The sequence below is a fragment of the Sporothrix schenckii genome (assembly GCF_000961545.1).
Source record: "Sporothrix schenckii 1099-18 chromosome Unknown Cont38, whole genome shotgun sequence".
NCBI lineage: Eukaryota > Fungi > Ascomycota > Sordariomycetes > Ophiostomatales > Ophiostomataceae > Sporothrix > Sporothrix schenckii.
In genome coordinates this window covers 918126-937106 of record NW_015971139.1, presented here as the reverse complement: position 1 = coordinate 937106, position 18981 = coordinate 918126, and the positions used below count along the sequence as shown (strand labels likewise).

The 18981-nt window shown below is 56.6% G+C and overlaps 6 protein-coding genes across 6 annotated transcripts; 2 read left to right on the top strand and 4 right to left on the bottom strand.

Annotated features, from left to right (window-relative positions):
- Positions 1–545: 545 nt before the first annotated feature.
- On the bottom strand, positions 546–3452 carry SPSK_05919 (uncharacterized protein; the record flags this gene model as incomplete). Its single annotated transcript, XM_016732627.1, has 1 exon — positions 546–3452. The coding sequence occupies one exon, from the start codon at positions 3450–3452 to the stop codon at positions 546–548; it is 2907 nt and encodes a 968-aa protein (XP_016592027.1).
- A 2402-nt stretch (positions 3453–5854) lies between these two features.
- SPSK_06806 (uncharacterized protein) lies at positions 5855–6094 on the bottom strand (the record flags this gene model as incomplete). Its single annotated transcript, XM_016733499.1, has 1 exon — positions 5855–6094. The coding sequence occupies one exon, from the start codon at positions 6092–6094 to the stop codon at positions 5855–5857; it is 240 nt and encodes a 79-aa protein (XP_016592026.1).
- Positions 6095–6626: 532 nt separating this feature from the next.
- SPSK_06400 (chitinase) lies at positions 6627–7770 on the bottom strand (the record flags this gene model as incomplete). The annotated part of the gene is made up of 2 exons (XM_016733106.1): positions 6627–7593; positions 7649–7770. The coding sequence occupies 2 exons, from the start codon at positions 7768–7770 to the stop codon at positions 6627–6629; spliced, it is 1089 nt and encodes a 362-aa protein (XP_016592025.1).
- Positions 7771–13196: 5426 nt separating this feature from the next.
- SPSK_06754 (uncharacterized protein) lies at positions 13197–13549 on the bottom strand (the record flags this gene model as incomplete). Its single annotated transcript, XM_016733451.1, has 2 exons — positions 13197–13404; positions 13470–13549. The coding sequence occupies 2 exons, from the start codon at positions 13547–13549 to the stop codon at positions 13197–13199; spliced, it is 288 nt and encodes a 95-aa protein (XP_016592024.1).
- Positions 13550–14427: 878 nt separating this feature from the next.
- On the top strand, positions 14428–15708 carry SPSK_06325 (sterol 24-C-methyltransferase; the record flags this gene model as incomplete). The annotated part of the gene is made up of 1 exon (XM_016733031.1): positions 14428–15708. One exon carries the CDS (start codon positions 14428–14430, stop codon positions 15706–15708), a length of 1281 nt encoding a protein of 426 aa, XP_016592023.1.
- Positions 15709–16738: 1030 nt separating this feature from the next.
- Positions 16739–18871, top strand: SPSK_06034 (uncharacterized protein; the record flags this gene model as incomplete). Its single annotated transcript, XM_016732742.1, has 1 exon — positions 16739–18871. The coding sequence occupies one exon, from the start codon at positions 16739–16741 to the stop codon at positions 18869–18871; it is 2133 nt and encodes a 710-aa protein (XP_016592022.1).
- Between the last annotated feature and the right edge of the window lie 110 nt (positions 18872–18981).

Below are 18981 nucleotides of genomic sequence, written 5' to 3'. Positions count from 1 at the left end.
GGTACAAAAGGAGTTAGTACGATGTACACAAATGAAATCAAAAGTGTCAAGACAGGTCAAACCAACGGCCAGGACACGACGTCCTGTCAAAATACGGAGTTTCTTCTTGACTTGGTTGAGGACATAACAAGGCTGTACAACCAAAACGAGTGAATTTTTTTTTTCTTCTTTCAAGAAATATGTATTAAAAGGAAAGTGGACATGGGTTTGAAAAATAAATAAAAGTGAAATGTATGATTGTTGGTATCTCTCGTAACGTAATAAAACGTCTCAAATAAAAAACAGAACATGTAAGGAGTGAAAGCGAGAAGAACTTCTTCCACGCCAGTGCATACGGAACCCAAAAATTGCACTCCAAAGACACCATACAAGCAAGTAAATGAAGGTGACCTCTCTCGCCATAAAAAGACGGTCAGATCGTACATTACATCCCCTCCGTCTCTTTTTTGTAGACGTTTTCTCATTCTCTGATTTTCATCCTATGGGTCATTGTCGAGAGGTAGGAACGGCACGTCGGGAGGGACATGCGTCAATTCCCCCCTCCATTACAGAGAATAGTTCTCCGTGTGCAGGAAGATCTCCTCGAGCATGTCGTCGCCCCAAATCTCCGCCTGCAGACGAGCCACCGTATTGGCCACGCCCACACGCATGCTCGCCGGGCCGCACACAAAGACGGCCGTGCGGCGGCCGAGCACGCCGCGTCCGTCGCTGCCGCCCGTGGCCCACTCGCGCAGCATGTACCCCAGATCCGGGCGGCCGTACTCGACGCTCCAGCCGCCGTCGATCTGGTGCGGTACGGGGAAGGCAAAGCGCATGAGCGACTTTTGGAACTCGGTGGGCGTTTCGGCGAAGCCAAAGTCGAAGCCAGAGGGCGGGCCGAATGTGGAGGTAGGACGTGCGCCGGCGGCCGCATCTGGTCGCCGCTGGATGCCACCAACATCCGTCCGCAGGTGGGCCAGCTCAGGCGGGCGCATACCGGTGTGGTCGCCGTTCGGACCGGGCTCTGGCAGGCCGTCACCACCATTCTGTTCACCGTCGTGCAACTGGACCTCGCCCGCCTCGGCAGCTTTCCGCATGGCAGACGGCGGCACCAGGTTAAAGTGCGGCGCGTCGGCGCGCGGGTGCGGCGTGAAGTGAAAGTTGCTCTCCTCCTCCTCAGCAGTGTAGGCCGCTGTTGACGACACGAGCGTGCTCAGGCCGCTGATGCTCATGCGGTTCTTTTGTTTTTGTTTTGTGTCCTTCTGATCTCTCTGAGGGACAGATAAGGTGTCTGCTGCCAACGACTTGCTGTCCTTGTAGTCCTTGACGTCGGTGCTGCCACGGCCCTCGAGCTGCCGCAGCGACTCGTCGGGCGTCATGGACATGTGTTTTGCTGGTGGCGGGTTCGGCGGCGGCGGCGGCACCTGGTAAGGCTGAAGGTACTTTTGCTGCGGCAGTGCCGTGATGCGGTCCTCGTCCTCGGCGCGCAGCTCGCGCTCGCGTTCTGGGTCGCCCTGCGCCTCAGCCGCGATGAGAGCCGAGTTGCGCTTGGAGGCGATGCCGGCGACAAAGCCGTCGAGACGGTCATGGAACAGATTGCTGAGCGGACGTGGTGCGCGCGTGTTGTGATGCGCGCCCATGCCGTTGCCGTTGCCGTCCTCACCAGGGTTGCCGAACAGGTGGCCCAGAGCTTGGTTGCGGTGTTCGGCGCGGGTGGCTGAGGTGACAAAGAATTTGCACGTCACAGACTCGGGCGGCGCGGCCTCACGGCAAATGCGCAGCTCTTCGCGGAACCAGTCCATGGCCTCGAGGCGCTTGAGCGCCCAGACGACGACAATCTTCTTGGTGATGGCCTTGCCATCGCGCATGCGCTTGATGAGGTTGAGCAGCTGGGACATGAGCGACGTGATACCCGAGCCGCCGGCGATGAGAATGCACGTGTCAAAGGCCGCCAACTCGCGGCGCATGCCGCCGTAGGGCCCGTCGAGGAAGGCACGGTAGGTGTGGAAGGGCCCCTTATCCAGGGCTGTCTCGAGCACGCGCCGCGTGAAGCCGCCATACGGCCGGAAGACGAGGACACAATCCCGGTACGCGTCGCCGTAGGCGGAGGGGAAATCTTCGCTGCAAAGTGACGATACGGTGAAGGGGTGGTTGTCGAACAGCGAGATGCCGGGCATGCGCAGGTACACGTACTGGCCGGGCCGCCAGCGCATCTGGGTCGGGATGGTGATCTTGATGGCGTTTTCGGTCATGAGCGTGATTGCGGCCTCGTCGCCGACAAAAAAGGAGATGCGCCAGGGGCGCGACCAGTTGAGGTTGCGCAGGCGGACGACCTGGCAGACGACAAATATGCCCAGCGTGGTGTACAGGTATGCCCACGAGCCCAAGTAGTTCTTGGTGTGCCAGAACAGCAGGCCGACGTACAGCAAGCCCACGGGGATGTGCAGCATGACAAACGCCTCGTAGGCGACGCGGCGGATGATGGGCAGCGACGCGACACAGAGCCAGATGAGCGGTACAAGGCACGCGATGCCGGTGCCGTAGACAATGACAGAGCTGTTGGCGGGGAAGAGGGACTGGAAAATGGCCATGCCGCCGCCGTCCCAGACGGGCTGAATGTAAAAGGGGATGGCGTGCACGAGCGACAAGAACAGGCAAAGGTAGCCGGCCCAGCGGTGCAGCACGTTGAGGCGCTCTGGGCCGATGCCGGTAATGAGCGTGAGAATGTTTGCCTTGGTGCTGGTGGCGATGATCCAGGGGGTCATGGCGACGGCGATCATGCCCGAGCGAATGGCCAGCGGCGGCGAGCCGTACTGGATGCTGTCCCAGTAGAGGGGTTGTGGCAGGAAGCAGTAGAGGGTGGTGAAGGCGAGCGCAATGAAGCCGCAGGTCAGGACGGCAAGCGAGGAAAAGGTGAAGCGGTGCTTGAAGATGACGAGGTCGGGGATGGGTCGGTAGAAGATCCAGCGGAAGAGGGCCAGGGCATCGTTGACCACGGTGATGGAGGACATGTGCGCTTTTGGGCGGAAAGCGGTTTCGGCCTTGACCTCGTCGGGGAAGAAATGGCGACTCGAGTTATGGCCGATCGTGTAGGCCGTCGGCGGTGTCGCATTGCCGTGACCGGCGTTGGCGTTGGCATTGGCAGCGGCAGCAGCAGCAGCTATCGATGCGGCTGTACCGGGTGGCTGGTCCCATTCAGGGTCGGCCAAGTACAGGTGATTGTAGTGCTCCTCAACTTCCTGTTTGTAGATGGCCTGGCGAATCTTGTCCTGCCAGTAGTGCCAGAGCCGGACGACGAGGACGCTCGCGGTCAGGGCCGCGGCGAAGTAGGTAAAGGCCAAGCCATACTTGCCCGACTTGATCCACGGATCGACGGTATCGGCCTCGACAAGGCCTGGCGGGCTCGTCGGCGTCAGCGGGATGTATATTCGTCGTGCCAGAGACGGCGGATCTGGAGTCAGGTGTGCCGCCATCGTGTATGTGTGTGTGTGTATATGTTTGGGGGGAGGTGTACGAGACGTGAAAGTTGGAGAGGTGGGTTTGGCACGTCAATGCGGTGTTCTGTCGCCGTGCTTGTTGTTGCACAAGAAGTGCAGAACCTGCGCAGTCAATGGTCGAGGGATACCAGATCTCTCGGTGTGCGGCCGTCCTCAACTGTAATTAGTATATGCGACAAGAGGCAGCGGCGGTGACAATGGCGACGGCCATTGATTTGGCATCAACTGGAAGGACGTGATGGTGGAACACGAGCGACGATGACAAGAAAAGGGAAATCAAAAGGAGTAAAATAAAGGAAAGATCGACAAAATGAAGGACGACGACGGCGTGAGAAAGAGAGAGGGGGGCAGGAAAAGATAAAAGACGAGCCACGACAAATGGACAACCAGGAGAGACGAAAGCCGACGAGTCGAGACGGAAAGGTGGAGTGGGTCGGAGGTATTGTGCAGTCGTCCCGGGCGGGTAGATATATTGCAGACTGGGGGCCCTCGAGGTCGAAGATGTTGCAGAACGCAAGCACGACGTACTTTCAGGAACACACGGAGATGCAGTACAGATGCATACGCGGGAGATATGCGGGATCAGGGACCAGTCTCAGTCTCAGACTTAATCCCAGTCTCGGAGTGCCGTGTTCAGCGATGGTGTGCTTCAAAAGCTCCTTGATAATGATCAAGATGCTGAAAGAGGGCTCTGGTTGGTTCAGAGCCTGCGCGATGGTAGCGCTTGGGATGAAGGAGAAGGGGACCAGAAAAGTCACGGTGACGACTGGATGCGATAGACAAGTGCCGAGACAAAGAATCGGTGCCTCTGAGAAGGAGAGTCTGCAGCCGCCGAATGATTAGAAGCACGAGAGAAAGAGGAAAAGCGTCTGTCCAAGAGAATGGGAGGAGAGAGGGAAGAGGTAAACGGCGGTAGGGGAGATTGAGAATCTGAATGTATGCAGAATGCATGCAAGGTTCGTGGTGAATGTTGTACAGAAGCAGGTTGATGGTGACGAGAAAACACGTTGTTGACAGCGGCTGCGTGTTGTCGCGGACAGGGGCGTTCAAGAGGAGGTCGACAAAAATGCGGCCATATTAGATGAAAGGAAGAAGGAGAAGTGAGGATGATGGGTAACAGCTCCACGGAGAGTGAAAGGCGTCAGAGGTGCGACAGCAAATGTGAATGCACGAAAGCACGAAAGCACGAAAGCACGAAAGCACACTGCAGATGAAAACCCAATGTCTGGCTAAGCGGGCTCAGATGCAGAAGCTCAGCGCCAGACGCAGCATTGATATTGGCTGGAAGGGCTGGCAAAATGACTGGGATGGTACGGTGGTGAGAGTGGAAGTGCGGGTGGAGGAGGTGATGGATGGGGACAATGGTGATGGGTGATGGTTGCTGGGGACAAGGATGCGAACTGCGGGTGATGAAGCCGGAGGTGAAGAGGGCGGGGCGACAAAAGTGACGAACAAAAAAGGGAAAGAGGTGGTCGGTGCTTCTTTCTGCATGTCACACGGGTGGGAAGAGGGAAGGAGCGTGAGGTACGTGGCGGAAGGTGCTGTGGGTGCTGTGACGAGATGCAGGTTCTCTAATTCTACAAGCATCTGACAGATGTGCATTCCGCAGATGTTGCAGCAATTCATGGAACAATGCCGAGTTCACAGTGTTACAAGACGATGAGTGCGAATTCCCGGTTTCTTCGGCTTCGGATGCTCGCCGACCTGCGATCCATTTAGAAAGCTGAATGGCACAGCCCGTCTCTTCATGTAGCAATCTATTTCAGTCGCGACAAGCCAGCACCGCGAGTGAGGCAGAGCAGCCGTGCAGGACGGAACGAGAGACAAATTTAGAGACAGATTTAGAGACGCACAGAGGGCGCACAGAGGGCGCACAGAGGGCGCACAGAGACGCAAAGGCATGCAATACGGGAGGAAAGCGGACGATCAGAGGCCAGAGCACACTTTGATGGGACATGGACGGTTGAGTGAGACTGGAGTCTTCGAGGAAGGTGCCGTCAACGTCCAGCTTTCTGCGTCGGCCATTGGCGGGAGGGGAGTGGGGGGGAAGAAACGGGCACTAATGCTGTCAAGCGCCGCCCCCAATGTGACTGGGCCTCCCATCACGGCCCGCTGATTTGCTGGCGACGCTGGAAAAGGGACCACAGAGGGTTGAAATTGTGTGCTGTCCAGTGGTCCGTGGATGATGGACAACAGGGATGGAGGAGACCGCTGGGCGAGGTGGTCGGCAGGGGTTGAGACGGCGGGCGGCAAACGGAGCAATGTGATTGGCTGGGTGAGCAACAAAACAAATAGGGACAGTCACGTGAAATTATGCTCTTTGATTGACTTGGGCGAGAGCTGCAATAATTGGCCAATCAGAGTCTCATGTCTCTCCATCACCAACAGACGAAGAACCACATCAACCAAACCGGTGCGGCCACAGTATTATCGATGGGTTTGTTGGCCTCGACCGGCCTGGACCTCGACCTTGGCCCGACCTTGGTCCCGACCGTGTTTGCCGTCATACGATGTACCTTCACCTTGCATACTTTCTCGGTGTCGAGGCCGTAAAGCCCACGGCGCTGCAGCTCCGGCACTGATCGGTCGACTTCGTCAATCCAGTTGCCTTCAGTCATGATATGCCAGCGTTTTTGGCATACGCCATGGCATGCCCATGGCGGTAGAATATGATCCTGCCGCAGTCCAGTGGGTGCAGCACTGGTGTGACTTTGCACATGCATGTCAGGAACGAACGCTTTATTGGCGTGCTTGTGAGTCTCCCATTACTCCAGATCATGGCCAGCTGCCTTTGTATTCCCTTTGTACGCGTCCCGCCCTCCGGAACTGCGTCAGCCTGCCTTGCCGGGATTGCCTCGAGGCCGTGGAAGTGCTTGGGTCCCGAGTGGAGGCGCCGCGGGACTGCTAGTAGAGCTCTCATCGACGACGGATCATTGCAAATCCTGGTGAAGAAGTATGTTTCTCTTGGCGCATTGCCCAGTCCAGCGAGCGAGTGGTTAAGGGTTCTTAATACTTGACTGGTATACCTGTCAAAGGAATCGTGTCGCCGCACAAGAACAAGACTAACCTCATTCCATTTCAACTCCCACCGTTGGAGTATATTCTCGATCCATTTCCATTGCATCGTCTTGCCGCGCCGTATCGCCGTCCCTAGTACCCATGCAGCGCATCGAACCCGGCGGCCACGAGACTCTCGTCCGTTTCGACAGCATCGCCGGCGCCCGTCCAGTAAAACAGCCCACCCAGGCCGGCCCGCCGCACAAACTCGGCCTTGGCGCGCACTGTGGCCGGCACGTCCATGCTCACAAAGGCAGAGCCACTTACCTTGTCCCGGCGACGCGGCACGACGGCCCATGCTGCTGCTCGCGAAGGATCGACGTGGAGCACGCCCTGCTGTTTCCATTCGGTAGGGACGTCGCGGTAGTCCATCTCAGTCTCTTCTTTTTCGTCGTCATCGTCATCGTCAGTGGCACCCTTTTGAAACGAATCGCCCTCGTAGCGTGCGTCCCAAAAGACGCGCGCGTACGCAGGGATGCCCAGGAGGATGCGCTGTGGCGGCACGCCGCGGTCCAGCAGGTATTGCACGCCCGATTGTGCTGATGGCAGATGCGGCGGCGCCAACAGCTGTGCGTGATGGCCGGCCGACGTGCTCCAGGGCCCCGCAAAGTCGTAGCACATCAAGTTGATGTGGTCGACGAGGGCCGCCACGCCGCGCACGTCGAGCCGGCCCAGCACGGACGGATCGACAGGCAGCGCCGTGGCCAGCAGGTACTGCGGCGAAGGAAGCACGGCGCGACAGGCCTGCAGGAGAAGCACATAGTCCCGGCCCTCCGCGGGAGACGCCGGGTGCTCCCAGTCGATGTCGATGCCGTCAAATGAGTAGCGATGCACCCACGCCCGCGCGGCCTGCGCAAAGGCCGTGCGCCCTGTCGCGGTCGATGCGATCTGGGCAAACGCGCCACTGCCTGCGCCGCCGCCAATCGACAAAACCGTGCGCACGTGCGGGTTGTCGCGCTTCACGCCGGCGAGTGCGTCGAGGCAGCCGTGCTCGGCATCGACGTCAATCTGCGCATCGGCGTACTCGTCGAGGAACCCGAGAGAACCATCCGGCTGAGGGCTGCAGGCAGTTAACAAGGATTTCGTCTGGAAACCCCCCCTGTTCCTCAACGTACATTGCAAATGCATAAAAAATGGTCGAGATTTTGTCGAGCCGCAGACTGGACGGCGGAATGTCCTTGTACACGCGCCACGACGGGTAGTAGACAGCGTTCACGAGAGGAGGCGGTCGATCCATGGTGGTGCGTAGTAAAGAGACAGTCGTGGGGACAGATGGAAAGGATGAGAGAAGAACAGATTGTGAAACGGTATGCCGTGCCGTGTAAGGTGGAAGGTGGTGCTTCTGGAGGCCTGCCACACGTGACTGCTGACTTGCACGGAAGTTGCCGATTTCATGGCGACGACATCAATCGTTGTCAAGTAGGAGGAATGTGAGGAACGAATGGCTGGAAGCAAAGGTGTTGGATAGTTCTGCCATAGCCACGATGCTGTGCTTTGCAGTTGGTTTAGACTATATTTGTCTCAGCCACAACATAGAGTAGGGTAAGGCGACCCTGCATCCCACGACACAATTTGGAGAGCGGGAAAATCAAATCTTTTGTAAACGAACTAGGAAACACTAAGGGAAGATATAAAAAGAATATAAAACCGACCTGTTAGATATCGCTGTGGCAAGATCTGAATTCGAATGGATCTGGGAAGTATAGATCCCCTGAGCGGCCCGTCGGCTCATGTGCGTGCAAGCGGTCAGGTGCTGTCATCGGGATGGGGTAAACACCACGTGGGATAGTCCTCTTCTTTGAAGGACATGGGAGCGAGCGACGTCTTGAATGAAGATCGGTGTGTGTCAAAGTCGCCACAGGCAAGACACGAGACGATCCAGGGCAACTTTTACTATGGAGCACACCAGACACCTCACATCCGATCCAATGACGCCTTGCCTCAACCGTCTTGGGCTCTGCATCTTTGGTACCACGCAGCCGTTTGGCACGCGGGTTCCACTGCCGCCCCAAGCCATGCCCTCCTCATCAGCCCTATACTCTGCCATATCATGCTATGCTATGCTGTATAGGTTATGGGGCGTGGGATGTCCGCCACTCACGAGCAGCCACGTTGGTTGTCGCCCTAGTACATACTCCGTACCTACCGCACTCGGTGGTGGTTGCCTCAAGCAGCCAAGAGGCCAAGCCTGGGAGGGGATCTGTCGGGGGGTGGCAGAAGGTAGTGGAGGGTCGCAGCGTCTATCAGATCGGGGCGATGCGTCTGGGGCAAAACGTGCGGTCCCCATGGCAGAGCCGGCTACGGGTGTTAATCGGGTTGTGTAGGTGGTGTGTATGTGGACAGTCGAGTAGTGAGTTGTGCATGCCTAAGGGAAGTACATCCGAGTACATCAGGCGACTTCTGATGCTTTGCGTGTGGTCGAGTCCGAGGCAATATATAGGTGTGGGAGACGCCGGGAAGGATCACAACAGTCACAAACCATGTTTGGCAGCCATCTGGAATGCCGGTAGACGACCGCATACGCAAAAGGCAAGGTGTGGAAGGCTGTACGAATCAAGATAGGTTTCCGTATACAACCGATGTCATTGTCTAAGAGGGCCTCGGGGACAACGAGGGTGACACTATCACCTATTACTTTAGACGTAACATCTGCACTGACGATCTTTGAGACACAACTAAGAGGCTATCGTGGGATATGTCCATGGCGTTATGCAAGTATTGAATGGCATATCGAAGATGACTACATCAGTATGTGTTGATACGTGTAGGGAAGAATGGTAAATATGAGTGAGAGGGACGTTTAACGATACGGCCAAGATGCACATCTAAGCACACCGAGGAGCGAGGTGCAGATATCTACGGTAACGCCAATATAAAACCTGAACGAGCTCGGGTAGGCACATATTTTACCGCTTGACACAACTCCCGGCATTCTAAGATGACAGTTTATGACGACGTTGAGAGACGCCTCAATAGGTACCTTTCCTCGTTGGGAAGACACATACCCACCACCTGTCCCGGTATGAGCCGTCCATATGTCTGTCCCCGGAGCAGACGGGCGAACCATGGTATGGAGATTTTTGTCTTTTGACATTTTGTCTTTTGTCTTCTGGCCAGGTGACAGATGACAAATTACAGGTCGACGCCCCGGAAGTTTTCGTAGTGATAAAGGCGAGGAAGGTATAGAAGCAATGGAAGGAAAGAACGGGAACGAACCAAACAAGTCACTGTATTCGGAAGGTCCCACTATAAACGTGCTGTAACGGCAAAAGGCGAGAGGCGAAACATGGCGAACCAAGACGAATGTGGTAGTTCTTGGTCGCGCCTCGGGTCTCTGCCAAATACGCTGGAAAATGCAGGCGGCGGAGATTGAAGGCTTTGGGGCAGCTATCGCCGAAAATCCCGGGCGGAGGCGAGATTGTGACGGGCTCACGCCGCCAACGCCTAATTGCCCAATTGCCAAATTGCCCCAATGCCAACACGTTGTCACAAATAAAGAGGATGCTCAAAACATGGCCAAAATTACAGCTTTCTACAAAATGAAACGGTCAAGCAAAAGTCGAGTGCAAAGTCGCGAGACGTAATGACCAGCACGCCCCTTCAGTGTAACGTTGTTGAGCTTAGTTTGGCTTACACTTTAGCCAGTTCCACTTGCAGAGTGCCGACCGTCGGCGGCTGTTGGTGCAGGATGGGCGATCGTTTTACGTCGTAGATTTTGTCTTTTGACGTCTGCGACCATCACGTTGTCCTTGTGGGCAGTACGGAGTGCGCTTGACGATGCTTGGCCAGGCCTTCTATTCGTGTGGATGTCCGGTTTGGTTTATGTAGGGGTACTGTAGGCGGATGTGTTTGCTTGATCCTTGTTTTTGTGATTTTTTGATGTATTTTCCAAAAAACGATTCATTTGTTTTGCTCTCTACTTGGCGTCGTATTTTGTTGATCTTGGCAAAAGCTTTTTGCAAGCCTGGCAGGGTCCGGTGCCGAAATTTAGGAGGATATAAGAGTAGCTCGTCCCCGCTCCGGTTTTCTGCCGTTTCTGAAAAGTTGATGATCAATCAAGAATTCGACGGAGAGATTGGAAATAAGACGGGATGACACTAGCACTGTGACACAAGGGTGCAAGGATTCAAGGATGTGAAAATATAGGCAAGTCGTCATGTCTATGTAAGTAAGACGGTCTTAGCCAGAAAAAAAAAAGAACGTCCTCCGTCGGAGTAGTCAGAAAATTAGAAAGTCAGAAGCAGCGGACCTAATTGTAAAAGGACCAACGACAAATAGTCATGCTTGCTCATCACAACGTCGCTTCTGTAGTCCTGCCGTATGACTCTTACAGTCGTCGCGTCTCCTCTTTTCTCAACGGGACCGCAATACAAAAGAAATGTTACTTTGTCTTGGCATGTTGTGTCATCGATGGCATCGCCACATGGTCTATCGTCGACGCACATGCCCTCCTATCCCGGCCTTCTTTCTTCCGCTAGCCGCAGCCGATTCCGGCGGATGTACAGGCCGGCGTGGACTCGATGAGGAGAAGAGGGGACAGGCTCGGCAGGGGTGCCTTTAAGAAAATTCGTCTCGTCCCGATTTGTCGTCTTGTCGGCTTGTCGTCAGGGTCCTGTGGTCGTTTGGTCCCACCGTGGCCGGGAGTTGCTACCCAGACTATTCACCAGGACGACCAGGGTCGTCACAGTCGTAGCCCGGAAGCAGGACAAGGAAAGAGGGGCCCGATGCTCCGCTGGTCAGACGAAGCTCCCAGGCTCCCAAGACCGCGCTGTATGTTGTGTGCCAAATCCGAGAGAGAATGACAACTACCAACAAATAACAATGATCTACAACCACAGAGGAAACCAATGCAACAAGCGGCACCAACACGAACAAAACGAAAATGCAACGGCGTGAAAAGCCAGGCAATGGTGGCCGGTAAGCTCGTCAGACCGTAAGCCCGTGTAAGTCGTATGGGCGGTCCCATGTGGTCGAGGTGTTGGCGCAAGGAAGCGGAGACCGGCACACACATGGGAGAAAATCAGACGATTTGACGCTACAAGCACACACCTCCATGTCCAGACTGGGCTGAAGGCTGCTTTAATTTTATTCGGTGGGTATCCGGCGCGGCCTTGCGTGGGTCGACGACACGAACTACAAAACGAAAAAGGCGAGTTGCTCGAAAAACTGGACTTGAGCGACGGTGCAAACGGACGAATACGGGAGGATGGGGGATGCTGGTGGACAAGGTGGACATAAACAAAGAGGGGACGAAAACCGACAAGAAAAAATGGCACATGCAGCTTCCCATTTCCTGCACTCACCGCTCCCTTCTCGTTACCGGATACTCTGTTTCCTAGATGTGCATGTCAAGTTTTGTGATTTTGCAGCAATACAGTCCCGTCGGATGCAGACTCCCATGTTGCTTTATTCCTCGTTGTGGATGGCCGGCTGGATGATCTTCGGACTGACTGCAGGGCGATGCGTCTGTCACTTGCAGGTTTTGCGACATTTGTCCGTAAATACGGGCTCTCTGGTATCCCGCAGACGATCTTATGTATCTTACGGAGTACTAAACGTCTCCAGGCCTTTGAGCATCATGTGTCTGTCACGTCAATCTTACTCGTTCCTCGAGAGTCTCCATTTGCCGTCGGTGTTCCCTCCTTTGTTATTTCGGATGACGTCATTTCACGTATGGAAGGGTTAGTAAATACTTATTTTTCTCCGTCGATACGGGCAGTGAAGAAAAAAACACGCCGTAAATTCACTCTTTAGTCAAAAAGTCACAAAGCAACGTAGGGACATGTAAAATGCATGATTCTAAGAACATGCAAAGGAAGTGCACAGAAAGTGTAATGAAAGTGCAGTGTGGCATTCTTTTCGAGAGCGCGCTAGTGGAGCACAATTAGCTTCCCGCCTCCACCACACCCGGAAGCGTCGGACAAGGAGCGATCAAGCGACCAGGCGATCCAGCGCCGGCGGCAGGCGGTAGGTGGTAGACGACAAAACAAATGGCTGGAGCGATGGAGGGACCGACCAGGCGAGTGAATATACGGTTAAATAATATGGGCCAGACGGAGACAAAATTTCCTTTCTTGTGTTCATCTTACTTCGTATATACGATACCTTTGCACGTCGCTTTGCGCTCAGAGAAAGTTGACATAATACTCTGTAGAACCTGGGCTTGTCAGGTCCATCGGCCAAGTGGGCAGAACACGCAATAAGACAAAACGCCAACACAAGAGAGGGGAAACTGCATGTCGTACACTGGGTGAGATTGACGGAGCGGAGTATTGGACGGACAGCTGACGGAATGCCATCCCGATGATAGCCACTGGATGCAAAGGCGCAACTACATCTGGGTACATGTGTCTGTGCAAAAGGTACATACTCCTCGAGCGGCACCCTGGCACCATGGGACTGTCTTCATCGAACGAGCGGACGAACATTCCTGTCCGCAGTTCTTCCGACGTGCTTTCGTACTTTGGGCAATTCATACAGCTACCCCAAAACCAGAAAAAAAAAAAGAAAACTTTATTTTCCCATGCATGGCAAGTCCCCACTCCGCCCATCCATCATGTCGAGCCTTTCCTACGAATGTACTATCGTCTCAGATCTTGGTGGCACCCTAGGGGGTGGCGGCAACGGCACTGAATGAACCCTGCTAGCCTTCTGCCATCCAATTCACGGTTCTTTGACGCCCTCCCCGGCCGTGCCTCCCGCGTGTCTTTCATTAACGTCGTGGTTTGTAATTCGATCGCCCGTCTGGCTCCTGTCCGCCATGGCTCTCGCGCAGTCGCGCTCTCGGCTCGCAGGCTTTGCCTTGCCTCTCTCCGTTTCTCGTCCTTCATGTCCATCCGATGCACATGGCCCCGTCCACTCTTCCGCATGACTGATGCATACGTTTGCGATATGTCAGCAGACGTCGATATGTCAGAAGAGAACGGTTACCTTTACGGCCCCTCCTTACGCTTCTTACGCTTGCTCGTGCTCGTTTTGTGTCTCATTTCTCTCGTCATTTTACATCCTTGGTCCATTTTTATATGATGGTAACTACATTATTTTATTTATTATTTATTTTTACGTCAGTGAACTCCGATATGGTCGGCCTTGTGTTGGAAAGTACTTTGCCATGCCATGGAGCTCTATGGATAGCCGCTGCTGTCGACAGTTGGGATTTCTTCACAATCCATATTCGTCATGCCTTTCTCGTCTACGGCTGTTACTGAAATTCCGCTCTTCGGTACGTTTCCACGAGCGTTGACAGTCGCCAGCGTCCAAAGGCCCTAGAACGTTCCCCTGTTCCCTTGACTCTCGGGCTTAAACGGCCTAAACGGGCCTAAACAGGCCTAAAAGAGTAGGATCCACTTTTGACTAACACGGATTTTGGGGGCACTCGGGGGCGTGCGCACGTTCGCAGCCCTGCCGCCGTTCTTGGGCCCGTCCGATTTCGTTGTTTGACTGTTGTATTTGGTAACCCGCAGTCTCGCGTTGATCATTGCGCGCTTTCTCTACGTTGTATTGCCGTACCATTTTCTGTGCACCTGGTAGCTTTTCTTTTCGGGGTTTTTTATTGCATGTGGCTTGTCCTCCTTCCCTCTTAGGCTCATAGTTTCCCCTCCCGGAAAGTAGCCAAGGCAGGGGACAGTCGAGGCACGAGGAAGGCGGTATGAGGTCAGGAGAAGAAGCTCCTTCCGTGTTTTCCTTTAAATGGCCGCCGACCTCTGCTCCTTCTGTTTTTGTTCAAACCCGGCCTCTTTCTTCACTTCCTCCGTCTCAAGAAGCAAGCTTTCTTTGTTACAAGAGCATCCCATCAAACATAGCTGTAAACTTGAAGAGACCACACTACATATCGCAGCACACTACAGCGTCACCTCAGCACCACCACCAGCACATACACACGAGGCAAGCAATAATGAGTGCCGCCGTCATCTCTCAGGCCCCAGGCGCCGCGCCCCCGCGAGCCGAGGGCCTTGTCGCCAACGATCGCTCAAGTACGTCAAGTGCCCAGAGCACAGAGACGCTCTACGATGCCGCCGAGGCCAAGCACCTCGAGCCCGCCGCGCACAAGCTCCGCAAGCAGTTCTTCCACCTGCATCATCACCATACCCCCAGTAGTGGCAGCAAAGAGAGCATTGTCGTTGAGGAGCGATCTGCCTCCACCAAGCGGTCCACCACCTTCATCCGCTCCTTCAAGTACCTCAACAACCTGACGCCCAAGCAGGTCGACGACTTTATGGCTTCGTACGTCATTTACAACCTCGACTGGGAGGACGAGCCGGCCATGGTGGCGGCGCTCGGCCCGGACTACAAGCAAAAGGTCGGCGACTCGCTGCGGGCCTACTACGGCGTGATGAACCACCTCTGCGCGCTGGGGTCCGTCGAAAAGATGTACATCCCGCCGCTGATGGACAGGCACGTGTCGGTGCTCGACAACCAGCTGCTGTACGAGGAGTCGATTGCGCGCGACCTGGGCCTCAAGCCGGGCGACCGCGTGCTCGACATTGGCTGCGGCCGCGGCCGCGTCGCCGCGCACATGGCCAAGTACTCGGGCGCGCACATCACGGGCCTCAACATTGACCCGAACCAGCTGGCCCAGGCGCGGGCGTTCAATGCCGAGCAGGGGCTGAGCAACACCTTTGTGGAGCGCGACCAGAACGACCTGCCGCTGCCCTTTGCGGACGCGTCCTTTGACGCCTTCTACCAGATCCAGGCCTTCAGCCTGTGCAAGGACCTGCCGGCCATGTTCCGTGAAATCTACCGCGTGCTCAAGCCCGGTGCGCGCTTCTCCATGCTCGACTGGGTCAGCCTGCCGGCCTACGACCCGGCCAACGAGCAGCATGCCGAGCTCATGCGCCGTGTCAAGCCGCTGATTGGTGCTGTCGGCACGCCCACGCCGGCCGGTCTCGAGCAGGCCTTGGCCGACGCCGGGTTCACGGTGACGCGGTCGGACAATGCGAGCGTCGGCGGTCTGCAGGCGCCATTGATCGACAAGGTCGACGTGTACTTCCGCGCCGTGCGGCAGATGATTCTGGGCCTCGTGCGCGTGCACGTGCTGCCCAAGCACTTCAAGACGCTCATCAACCGGCTGTGCCTCGACGGCCAGGCGTTTGTCAAGATGGACGAGATGCGCCTCATCTCGACGAGTTATCGCATCATTGCGCAGAAGCCGCTGGACACGCCGTCGGAGGCATAGATCCATGCGTCTCTACGGGTTGATTGTAGGAACGGCGTTCTGGTGTGTTTTTTTCTTTTTATGATTTCGGCGGCTGTTTCTCTTCATTCACATCTCTCGGCATCATCGCATTTGCCTCTGATTTCTGTCCTTCCTTTTGCTTCTGATCGACATTCTCTTCTTGCACTCATTACTCTTTATTTGCCATTGAACTTGCGCGATAGACTTTAGAAAGATATCCACGGCGTCTGGGAGCTTTGGACTATTCCTTATCTTAATTCACAGGGCGGTTTGCCTACAATAAAAAATATGAATGCAAAACATAGTATCGTGGCTATGGTTGCAATGCGAATCATTAAAGTGACATCACAGCGACAGCCCCAGGCCTTGGGGTCGCCCCTCGGGCTAACATCCCCCGCCCGACCACGGGCTTCGCAATGTTTTCCCGCCTCCCGGACATGCATTAATCATCAAGCTGAGCGTGCCTTCCAGACGCACCTGCCACAGGCGCTATTTGCCAACAGCACCTGCCCTGGAGCGCTTTCGACAAACCGTTACGACAACACTAGCGGTACTAGTTACGAGTGGCAGTCGCGACTGGCACCTCTTCAACGCCACACGCATTTGTGGCACAACGCACATGCCATTTTGCATCTTACCAACCCTCATCTTCCAAGTCCATCCAACATGCTTCAGTCGCGACCAACGTACAGAGGACAACCCACAATTCAACCCGTTCCATTCATGCCGCTCGGCGTTACCTTGTAAGACACCGGTCGGCAGATAGGGTTGCATGCTCGAGGCAAAGGACGGAGAGACCACAGACAAATGGAGCAGTTCGGCCCCTCCTCCTTCGTGACTTGCTTGACTTTCTTCAACGTGACGTATCAACTCGACGAAACACGACGACAGGAACGGCGACAACGACAGAGACAGTGCACGTGATACTGTCCACTGACAAGTCCATTGAGACAGCTGCCACCAGGACGACCATACGCGGGGACGGCACATCGCTTACATCGTCGTCGTCAACATCATCGTATTCCCAAGCATGGGTCGTGCGCCGACCAGTGGCAACTGCCACACGTGCCGCAAGCGGCGTGTCAAGTGCGACCAAGCACGGCCGGCATGTGAGCGCTGTGTCCGCGGTGGCTTCGTATGCCAAGGCTACGAGACGGTGCTGCGGATACAGAATCACGCGGTTGTGGCCGGTGTGGCGCCCGGGTCGGTGCGGCTGGCCAAGGTGCAGGACATGACGTCGTTTCCCCGGAAGGAAAAGGAGGTGGCGGCCCCACCGACGCCCCGGAGGGCAAGCAAACGAGCTGCCGCCACGCCGGCCCAGCCGACGACCGCCGCCAAACAGACACCGTCGCCATCACCGCCGTCGATGCCCCAGGAACTCAGCCTCGTCGGTTTCGTCGACGACATGGCCTTTTCCTACTTCTTCCAGGCCTACGGCTGGATCAACATGCACAGCATTCTGCTCCAAGACAGCGCCATGCGCGGCCACCTGCTGGCGTCGGACAGCACCGTCCACAGTCGAGATGCTTCGTCATCCTCGTCCTCATCGTCATTCTCAACCCCACCCTCTTCCTCGCTCTCTTCTGCGCACGTGGCCGGTGACATGGCCCAAGACAGCCTGCGCGCCCTCTGCTACGGCCTGCTCGGCCGCGACAAGCACGTCCCCGCCCTGCAAGACGCCGCCCGCCGCGCCTATGGCAAAGCCATTGCCGACCTGCGTGCCGCCATCGCCACACCCACCACCGAAACCGCCGACCTCGCCTTGCTCGTCAAGCCCATTGCGCTGCTCGGCGCCTACTCTGTCGCCATCGAGCGCGACCGCCGCTTCACGCACCATGCCGGCCTCGCCCGCATTCTCGAGATCTGCGGCCCGGCGGCCTTCCAGTCGCCCACGCTGCTGCCCGTGTTTGAGTCGGCACGCATGACGCTGGTGGCGGATGCCGTCGTGCGTCGGCAAGAGTCGACCTTTTTAGACAGCGTCGAGTGGAAGACGGTGCCGTGGGCACGCAACCCGGCCGCCAAGTCGCCCACCAACCGGCTGCTGGACGTCTTGTCGGCCGTCCCCGCGCTCATCCACGGCGCCTGGGCCGTTTTCAACGACCGTGTTGCCTGGCTGGCGGCGGGGGGCCCCAACGAGCTGCCGCGGATCGAGAGCCCGGACGCCGTGCCGTCGTTGCTGGCACGCGTGCGCCAACTACGAAGCAAGGCCGCCGCCTGGCATCGGTGGTGGACCGAAGACGCCTCTCCCACAGAATGCCTGGCCCGCCGTCGTGTTTTGACCTGGGCCTACGCCCACACCGGCGACGACTCCTACCGCCCGGGCATCATGGGCGTCCAGGGCCCGGACCATTTCGAGACATCTCTCTACAGTGTTCTCCAGGCATGGCACGACGACACCGCCTTCTCCACCGTCTCGCTTCGCGATCTGGAGGACGATCCCCGTCTTCCCACGCACATGCAGGACGCCGCCCTCTACACCACGGCCCTCGTCTGGGCCGACCGGCTCGACCGCTACCTGGGCCACGCCGCCCGCTCGCCCACCTGCACCGACTTTTTCAGCAAACCCTTCCGCTCACCCTGCCCCTGCCGCAGCACCATGACACCCACCGTGTGCCAGACCGTCCCGCCGCGCATCGACACGGCCCGCGCCAGCCAGGCCGTCGCCTGGAACGCGGCCACCTGTACCATGGCCGGCGGTCCTGTACGGTGCGTCAATGCCGTTCGGCCGGAGATGGAGTGGCCGGCGACGGCCTCGCCAACGGCCTCGCCGTTGCGGTCAGGGCCGGGGCCGTCAGAGTCGCACGCCACGTTCGACCCTATTACAACCGTCGACCCGGCCGAGCTTACCAAAGGCGCCTCCCTGGCATCCGACCATGGCGGGTTGGCTGGCGACCTCCTCCTGCCGGGCGACATTCGCTTCGTCGCCCACATGCGGATACTGTCGTATCTCTGCGCCCGCCTACCCGCGACCCGCGGTCCTGTGCTTGCCACCTTGGCAGCTGTCGGCCTCGCGCACTGCTCCCACGACGTAAGGCCGTCTGAGGGCCATGCGGACATTGCCGCCGTGGCCGTAGCGCGCGTCTTTGAAGGCACTGGCGTCGATGGAGCGGCAGACATACTATTGCGACAGTACACCCCGGCGACGGCTACAGTGGCAGGTTGAAAAAATAAAACGAAAAAGTATATTTGGATAAATCACGATGCAGATATTGCACTACATACAATTTGATGTCACGATTCAGGGACAAAGGTCTGTTTCGTGACGCGTTGTTC